This window comes from Bombyx mori, chromosome 22 (genome assembly GCF_030269925.1).
Source record: "Bombyx mori chromosome 22, ASM3026992v2".
NCBI lineage: Eukaryota > Metazoa > Arthropoda > Insecta > Lepidoptera > Bombycidae > Bombyx > Bombyx mori.
In genome coordinates this window covers 12,658,754-12,667,800 of record NC_085128.1, presented here as the reverse complement: position 1 = coordinate 12,667,800, position 9,047 = coordinate 12,658,754, and the positions used below count along the sequence as shown (strand labels likewise).

The following is a 9,047-nucleotide window of genomic DNA, read 5'->3' as shown; positions in this document are numbered from 1 at the left end:
ATGTAATATACATGTAAATTAGATGTAATAAAAGTAAAAATGAAACAAACAATAGACATTTAATTTAACTTATTGCTCTTTGAATTTTGGTTGATACCCACGTAATACAAAATGAGAGAAAGAAAAAAATATTTTAACAAACTGCTAAACACCCGAAACTATAACAATATCGTCGAAGCGTTGCTACCTTCTGATCGTATAAGGAAAATATCTGGAGTTTCCGTGGTATATCTCGCTGTCAACTCTGAAAATCGTATCGTCACTAAATTTAGTTTCATCGGTACAATATTCTTTTTATTCTGGTATATTTTATATTTTTATTGCACGTACAAAGCCCATAGTGAAGACCAAACGATTTTGCGAACGATATACAATACGAAATTGAAGCGTTATGGCGATGACTTCGAGAGAATAGCTTCAATAATCTACGTCACTTATTCGATGTGGAAGGTCCCGTTCCGTATGAGTGGAAACCAAGTTTTTATACAAAGGATTGTAGATATCGATAGCGCAATAGAAAATATGGGCGAGGCTGTGGACTACAATAAAAACGCTGAAACAGCTCTCGTCATTTCGATCGCTCAACTCGGTGACTTTCTTGTTCGCATGTTTTGTATATGGCTATCATTGGAAAATCTAAGCGTCATTGTTCCAACTGAGAAACTATACCAAGTCGTCTACACTGATGCACTTTCTTTTGTTATAACTTCACATTATTGCTTCTCTTTAATAGTCTTGAGAGGCCGATACAAATATATCAATAAAGTTCTTAGTGAAATAAAGACTCGTAGTGCTTGGGAGTACAAAGTTTTTGTCCGTAACAAAGTGGCCCCTGACTTGGAGAAAGTGCAGAGGCTTCAAGATAGAATTGTTTGCGAGAAGATCAAGGCTTGTGCGAGAATCTATAGCATGTTATACAAGGCAACGGAAGCCATAAATCGAATGTACGGTACAGCTTTGGTTTTGACCATGCTGTTGTATTTGGTATTTATAATATTGTACATGTTTTATTTCATGGAGGCTACCGCTTCAGGGTTGCTGTATGATATAAAGAAGTATGTGGATTTCCTGATTTGTGTCTTTTGGCAGATGTCGCATGCTCTCAGCATTATTTACGCAAATGTTTATTTCAGTGAATCCATTACGCGAGAGGTATGTAAGTTTTAATTTAATTCATTATGCAACGAGGCAAAAACTTTTCGTTTTTAATTTAGCGAGCGATAATTGGTGTGCGCGGTATTAAATGTAAATGTGTGGTGTATGTAAATGAGTCTCAGTTGTGTGTGAGTGTATATGTAGTAGCTCATAATATCACTACCCTCCAGAGACGCGGGCGATAATAATTTGGAAACCGGACATGTCGCCCAATACCGTTGCTTTAGGTAGTGCCAAAGGATTTTCTGTGAGAGCTTGATGAATTCATAATTGCCCAGGAATCCTCTGTAAGGAACCCTCTTCAGCTAAGACTAAGCTGGTTTGTGGCGGTCTGTAGTAACGATTAACAGTTTACCCTTGTTCAGTATTTTAAATTTTTTTTCGTACCGTTCCAAAACCTGGTGTGGTTCTGTGAAAGCTGGCAGAAATGGAGGACACGAAGAGTCGTCACGTAGATAGACATATGCGGCGTTTCTCCTTGAAAAGCTTGCTCCTTTGTTTATTATGCCGTAGGGCGGGGGGGATCCGCTGTAGTTTTTTGGCGAAAGAACTTAATTGAGTAGTGAAGTGGGTTACGACCATTGTACTGGGTACGGTTTGATTGACAAATTTACCGGGGAGATTTAAATCTCCTAGAGGTTTGTCATAGAGCAATCCGGCGGGTGAAGCCTGTAGATCCTTTTTAAATTGATGGGCATTGCAAAGGAGTTGATGTGGCGTTAGCTATCATATAACACAAGATATTTGGCATATATACAAGTTCCGAACAACAAAATTCGGACCGTCAGTCTACCAAGAAATTTCACCCGCTCGGTGGAAGATCTTCCCTTTGTCATTATTCCCAAAGTGGCAATGAAACAGGGATTAGTGTGAGGATTTAGTTGAAAAATATTGTGAGAATATTATTATTAGTACAGAAGATTGGGAAATATACATTGATAGTTCAATAAGCTATTCTGAAATAAGATTACTTGATTAAAATTATTACAATCTAGTCTTTATATCTAGCAATTATATTTTTATTTTACAGACGAAGAATACTTCTTTCGTGATTCACGAAATAATAAATAGTGATTTTGACTCAGAAGTTAACACAGAAGTACGTATATATTTTACGTTACAAGTAGCTTTCCGTAGCTTTCAATGGACCATTCTTTATAACCACAGGGTTAAAACTAATTCTGTACCGAATTTCGTAAACATAGGTTCAGTAGTTTTGGAATGAAAAACGTAACAGACAGACAGAGCTACTTTCGTGTTAATAAATTATAATTAATCTGCTAAATTTAACATCAAGAAGATGAAATGTTTTTTTATTTATAGCATAGTTTGCGAGAAGGCATTGTCAAAATAATATTTTTTCCTAAGATGAGTAACAAGTTCACCGTCTTTTTAGTGTTAAATAGTTTCTGGAGACAATGATATCAAACGTTAATGCCATCACACGCCTTGAGATATGAAGTCCATCAAACCGGAACGCATGTCTTCTTGGTGGTAGTAGTGAGCAAGAGTGGTATTCAGGCGGGCTCAAATGTATGTATAACTGGAGAATGACCGAGCTTTGCTCGGCTTTTTTTTAAAATTGTGTTGTTTAGAAATTATATTTAAATACGAATTACATATTGATAAAATGATGAAATATGAATAATATTTTTCGATCATACCGACAGAATAATAAAAAAAAATATGAACTGGTTATTTAAAGAAAAAATTATCGATAAAGTTGATTATGAAAAACACGAATAAAACAATATTTTCTGAAAATAAATCGTAGCTAGATCGATTTATCGCCCCCGAAATCCCGTTTTTTTTTATAGCTTAGGTGGATGGACGAGCTCACAGCCCACCTGGTGTTAAGTGGTTACTGGAGCCCATAGAAATCTACAACGTAAATGCGCCACCCACCTCGAGATATAAGTTCTAAGGTCTCAGTATAGTTACAACGGCTACCCCACCTTTCGAACCGAAACGCATTACTGCTTCACGGCGGAAATAGGCGGAGTGGACTCACAAGAGGTCCTACCACCAGTGATTACGCAAATTATAATTTTTGCGGGTTTGATTTTTATTACACGATGTTATTCCTTCACCGTGGAAGTCAATCGTGAACATTTGTCGAGTACGTATTTCATTAGAAAAATTGGTACCCGCCTGCGGGATTCGAACACCGGTGCATCGCTACATACGAATGCACCGGACGTGTTATCCTTTAGGCCACGACGACTACAAAATTGACTCTTGCCGGGATAAACGTTCCGCTTAGTGACATCGTTAAAAATCTTGGTGTTATCATTGACCGCAGTTTGTTATGAGGACCACAACTGATGTCAGTCAGTCGCAGACTATTTTTCTCTGCTTACGTAGATTGCGTAATTTTCTTCCAGCATCTACTAAAATTGTACTTGCACAGTCTCTGTTACTCCCTATTATTGATTATGCTGACGCCAGCTATCTCGATCTAACCGAGGCCCAGCTAAATAAACTTGAGCGTCTTCAAAATTTGATCATGAGGTTTATATTTGGTTTACGCAAATATGACCACGTATCTGAGTATCGAGTTAAGCTCAAGTGGCTTCCTATTCGTTATCGCCGGAATGTTCCTTTTTCGGAACGCCTTTAGGCCACGACGACTTCGACTATATATATTAAATTTTATGAAAATTGTTGAAGCCGTTTCCGAGATTCCTTACATACAAGGACCTATACCTATACCTATACCTTATATACAAGAATTGGTCGTTTATAGATTTAAGATACATTCTAACACCAGTAATTATGCATATTTATAACTTTTTTGGATTTGTTTTTTATTGTATGATGTTATTTCTTCATTGTGAAAGTCGTTTGTGAAACACGTGTGTAAGTTAAATATCTCCTTAAACTGTGATCCGTACTCCGGTATAGTCTCATTATTTGATAAGCATACTTTCGGCATTTTATCCCTAAGGCCGTGATGATTTATAGCAAATTTAAGAGGCAATTATTGTTGTAGGCGATGCGTTTGTCGATGCAACTTCTACACGAGGTTCCTAAGTTTACCGCCAATGGCCTTTTCGAATTAAACAATGCTCTGTTGTATGAGGTAAGGAATTACATTTTACTTGTAATTTATTTATGACAAAAGTAGTAGTAGAAAAATTACTGTTGAATCTGATACAATGGAGACTTCGACCTCTTGTCTTAAGTTGGGTGTCGGGATTGACGTTGTATTGTGTTGGTCTCCTGTAACGTAGCCGGGAAATCAAGGCGTGAGTAAAAATTTAAAAGTCTCCGAACACATTCTCTTTTTTCCAGTAGGTAAACAAAATTATTATTAAATTCTTAAAAAAAATGAATAAAATCTGATTTTAGTTGTTAATTCCATTGTATTTTTTTAATTGATTTAAATGAAATGCTTCAGTTATTGTTACGTTACCGCTGTTACAGAATGATAATTTTGGTTTTAGTGATAAAATAGTTAATCGCCCAAACGTATTTTTACTGGTGGTAGGACCTCTTGTGAGTCCGCGCGGGTGGGTACCACCACCCTGCCTATTGCTGCCGTGAAGCAGTAATGCGTTTCGGATTGAAGGGTGGGGCAGCCGTTGTAATTATACTTGAGACCTTAGAGTTTATATTTCAAGGTGGGTGGCGCATTTACGTTCTAGATGTCTATGGGCTCCAGTAACCACTCATCACCAGGTAGGCTGTAAGCTCGTCCACCCATCTAAGCAATAAATAAATAAAAAGAGTATTACGGATAATAAATTGCTTTAAGTATTGCAAGTCAAACTGTTATTCTTTCTGCAGAAAGAAGAAATATGGTTTCGTAGCATTGAGAAATGCTACTATATATTTACATAGGTATATGTTTTTCAGTAACCAGACCCGGGTAATTCAAGGTCGGGTCACGAAAAATACACTATAGAGGTACAATATGCCTTCAACTTAAGAGATTTTTATTGTACAAGAGAAAATCCCCACAGTCCCCATCCGCCGCGTGGGCGGGGTATGTGTGAGTTGAATCTTACCAAAAATCCCTTTTTTCCGGGCCGGGGGCCGAACCCTCTACGAGGTCCCCGCGCCTAGGGGGCGCGCGTGTGCAGATGTTGAGAGCAGACCGCGTGTCACAACAAGACAAGAGGGGTCGTCGTACCCCCTGACGGGGGCACGGAACGGGCCTCGGGGCAAACCCCACTGCCCGGAACGAAGCTCCCTGCCACACAGGGCAGGGGTGAAATTATGCAGGACGGGATGAGGGGGGCTGTTCGCAGCGTGCTCGGCACACTCACATCGACAAAATGAGATAAATACTTATATATAATACGATGGGCTTGTTTCTCCTGGGTGGAGTGATGCCCGCGGAGGAGTCTCCCCGGCGCCGGCTGCTGTCCTCTGCTCGATTTTTTTTTTTTTTTTTTTCCTCTAACTACTAACTAAAACTAACTAAAACTAGACTACTAATACTAACTATTAACTACTAACTATTTACAAAATGTACAAAACAGGGACAACAGTCAGCACCGTGGGGCCCGCCACCGGCCCCATGCCGCGGCCCCACCTCTACAAACCAGAGGGGGAGCCGCGGCACTGGTTTGGCGCTCACCCGCTAAGGGCTCCCCAGAAGGGGAAGACCGTCGCGGGGAGGGACCGACGTAAATCCAACCAATCCACCCAAACGGGCGGTAGAAATGGGTCCCCATATGGGGGCACCCCAACAATGTGGGGGAGAAATGGCGAGTGTGGACAGCTCAGTCCCATGGGGGCACTCATTATGAGCACTCCGATATCACTCCGGTAGACCGCGGGTCCAAGGATGTTTTAGAGCCCTACCCACCAAACGACTCCCTTTGCACTCTCTCACCCGACGTCCTATTTCCGCCCGGGACTAGAACCCAGGTAGAGTAGGGGGGTTCTCGCGGTCAATATTACAACCAGACTCGCGGCGCAACCCTTGGGACGCCTGACCGACGGGTCATCGAGGCGATAGTCAACGACTCTACGTCGCGGCGTCGGCCGTCTCGGTACGGCACCCTGACAGGCCGAAACGCCATACACCGCCAATCGGTTGCTCTTACACAACAGTTCCGTGGAACTGCTACCAGTGCGCTAGAGTGCAGACATCACGCCACGCAGCCTCAACCCCTCAGGTCGCCCCGGCCCTGTCTCAGTCTTTACCGAGGGAGGTCAACTCCTACAGGGGCCGCAGTCGGGCAAAAGTTCTTCTCCGGCCCCTCGGCTCGGCGGCGACAGATAGGTGCGGAGAGGGATGAACTCTCCCTCTCTCGTTCCGCCGCCTCCTTCTGCGACATGGTATACTCGCAGAAATCGAGCATCGCCTTCCAGGGCTCATCACTGCCGAGCATCGTAGCCACGACGGTCGGTTACCAAAAATACCTGCCGCTCACAGCCAGCGCCCTATCTCGAACAGGGCCGGAGCCCAGTCGGGGTCATTGAGACGGCGGGATAGGGTTGGCGCAGGGAATATTACATCCCTCCCACCGTACCCCAGACGGCGCAAAAGCGGCCACCGGCGACACGACCACCAGTTCCTTTCGTCGATGAGCTGGGAGCCCACCTTGATGGTGCCGCGTTGCACCTTCCCCCAGAGCGGACGGAGGAACACGGCCTACCATCACCCGGCATCCTATTATAGGCGAGCGTGCCGAGCACGCCACCTTACGTCTGGGTCCCTCCTCGCACAAACCTGATGGAGCCCGAAGCTCTTAGGGGGCCTGGTCTCGGATGGGAGCCCCCTGCTCGGCGGCGGCGGATTCCTGCGATGTGAGGAGAGTTTTGCCTCACTCGCTTCGCCGCCTCACAGCGACAAGTCCAGTTCTATCTTTGCGACCAGAACACGCCGCTGCACCTCCCAAGCGGGGCAGACAGCGAGGGTATGTTCCGTTGTTTCCAGGTCGTGTCCACTATGTTGGCACCTCGTCGCCGGCTCAGCTCCTATCCGGTGCAGATACTTACCGAAGCATCCATGCCGGGTCAGCACCAGCACCAGACGAGATTTAAGAGTAAAATATTTTGAAGTAGGAGCAGTTCTTTGTTTCAGATCGAAAAATCTTTGTAAAAATAGACGTGGAACTTATATAGTGGGGTGGATAAGGGCATTCGTTCCGGTAGTCTGTGTGTGAGTCTCCCTATCAATAATACGTCAAGAACTGTTTTTTTTACAGGGGGCCCGTTCTGTGTTCACGTACCTTGTCATCGTGCTGCAGTTTGTCACCGACAGGGCTTGAAGTGTACGTTATGAATTTAATATCTGCGATTAAAATATTACAAATGCTTAAAACATATTGTTATTTAAAACACCTAAATTATTCCTTATTTATATGGCATACAGAACAAGACATCGTCCACTTGATGCTTAGGAGTTACGAGTATACGAGAATAAATAAACAAAACAAAGTGCGTGCATTTATAGATATCATTATGTATTTGTGTTTTTTGAACAAGCGTGACAGTAAAAAAGTTCCAAATCAAATTATGAAACATTACAAAACATTCTGGTTAAATATTCATACAATAGAATTGTGTGTTTACCTTCAACTATCCAACATTAAAAACTGGTTTTCAAGGTGACGCTCAATTTTTACTTGTCTAAGGAAGGTAATGTTTTTCGGATATATATTTATGTATGTAATTGTATATAATCAAGTTAAATCTGTTGAGAAACAGATGAGAAACTGTAGTCAACAGACACTAAATATGTTGTTTATGATTTAGTCTTAGAGATAATAATAATACTGGTCGTCTTGTACGTCTTTTGAGTTCGTACGGGTAGATACCAGCACCCTGCCTATTTCTGCCGCGAAGCAGTAATGCGTTTCGGTTTGAAGGTGAAGGTTGTACTGTAAAAACTGAGACTTAGAACTATGTCTCAAGGTGGGTGGTGGCATTTACGTTATAGATGTCTATGGGTTCTGGTAATTACTTAATACCAGGTGGGCCGTGAACTCGTCCAGCCATCGAAGCAATAAATAAATAAAATGTTGGCCCTAAACAAATTTTAAGATCATACCCTCAAAGAGAGCAAACGGAATCCTAGGATCACTTTGTTTGTTTGTACAACAATAAAGATTTTTTTGTCAGGATAGATATATTAAATCTTAGTATATTTTTTTTTATTGCTTAGGTGGGTGGACGAGCTCACATCCCACCTGGTGTTAAGTGGTTACTGGAGCCCATAGACATCTACAACGTAAATACGCCTCCCACCTTGAGATATAAGTTCTAAGGTCTCAGTATAGTTACAGCGGCTGCCCCACCCTACAAACCGAAACGCATTACTGCTTCACGGCAGAAACAGGCGGGGTGGTGGTACCTACCCGCGCGGACTCAGAAGAGGTCTTACCACCAGTAATTACGCAAATTATAATTTTGCGGGTTTAATTTTTATTACACGATGTCATTCCTTCACCGTGGAAGTCAATCGTGAATATTTGTTGAGTACGTATTTCATTACAAATATTGGTACCCGCCTGAGATTCGAACATCGGTGCATGGCTCAACATGAATGCACCGGACGTCTTATCGCTTAGGCCACGACGACTTCTAAATCAGTATCAAATGCTAATGGCTAAATGGCGGACGAAAGTCATAATAATGTCAACCTTCTCAGTCAAAGAATTCGAAAGATATAGCCATATTTTGTTATTCATAAAAACTCTTTCCATTGACCCGCTGAATTATATAATTTTAGCAAAAGGCAAAGTATTCGAGCTTACGCAGAGGAAAAAGTTAGGAAATTGTAAGTTTTCTCAGTTGTACTTGGTTATGTTACATGGTTCAATGGTTTTTATTTATTTATCATTTTGGTAAGATGGGTGGAAGAGCTCACAGCCCACCTTGTGTTAAGTGGTTACTTGAGCCCATAGACATCTACAATGTAAATGCGTCACCCA

General features: G+C 42.1%; 1 protein-coding gene across 1 annotated transcript; it reads left to right on the top strand.

Annotated features, from left to right (window-relative positions):
* The first annotated feature begins 71 nt into the window (after positions 1-71).
* LOC119630266 (putative gustatory receptor 28a) lies at positions 72-7,382 on the top strand. Its single transcript, XM_038019069.2, has 4 exons — positions 72-1,152; positions 2,186-2,254; positions 4,148-4,237; positions 7,320-7,382. The coding sequence occupies exons 1-4, from the start codon at positions 112-114 to the stop codon at positions 7,380-7,382; spliced, it is 1,263 nt and encodes a 420-aa protein (XP_037874997.2). The 5' UTR covers positions 72-111.
* The last annotated feature ends 1,665 nt before the right edge of the window (positions 7,383-9,047 follow it).

Excerpts from the sequence above, each read along its gene's own strand:
- LOC119630266 (XM_038019069.2), top strand. The coding sequence starts at position 112 with ATGAGAGAAAGAAAAAAATATTTTAACAAACTGCTAAACACCCGAAAC. Across the intron at positions 1,153-2,185 it reads GTGAATCCATTACGCGAGAG|ACGAAGAATACTTCTTTCGT; the intron begins GTATGTAAGTTT and ends TTTATTTTACAG. Across the intron at positions 4,238-7,319 it reads ACAATGCTCTGTTGTATGAG|GGGGCCCGTTCTGTGTTCAC; the intron begins GTAAGGAATTAC and ends TTTTTTTTACAG.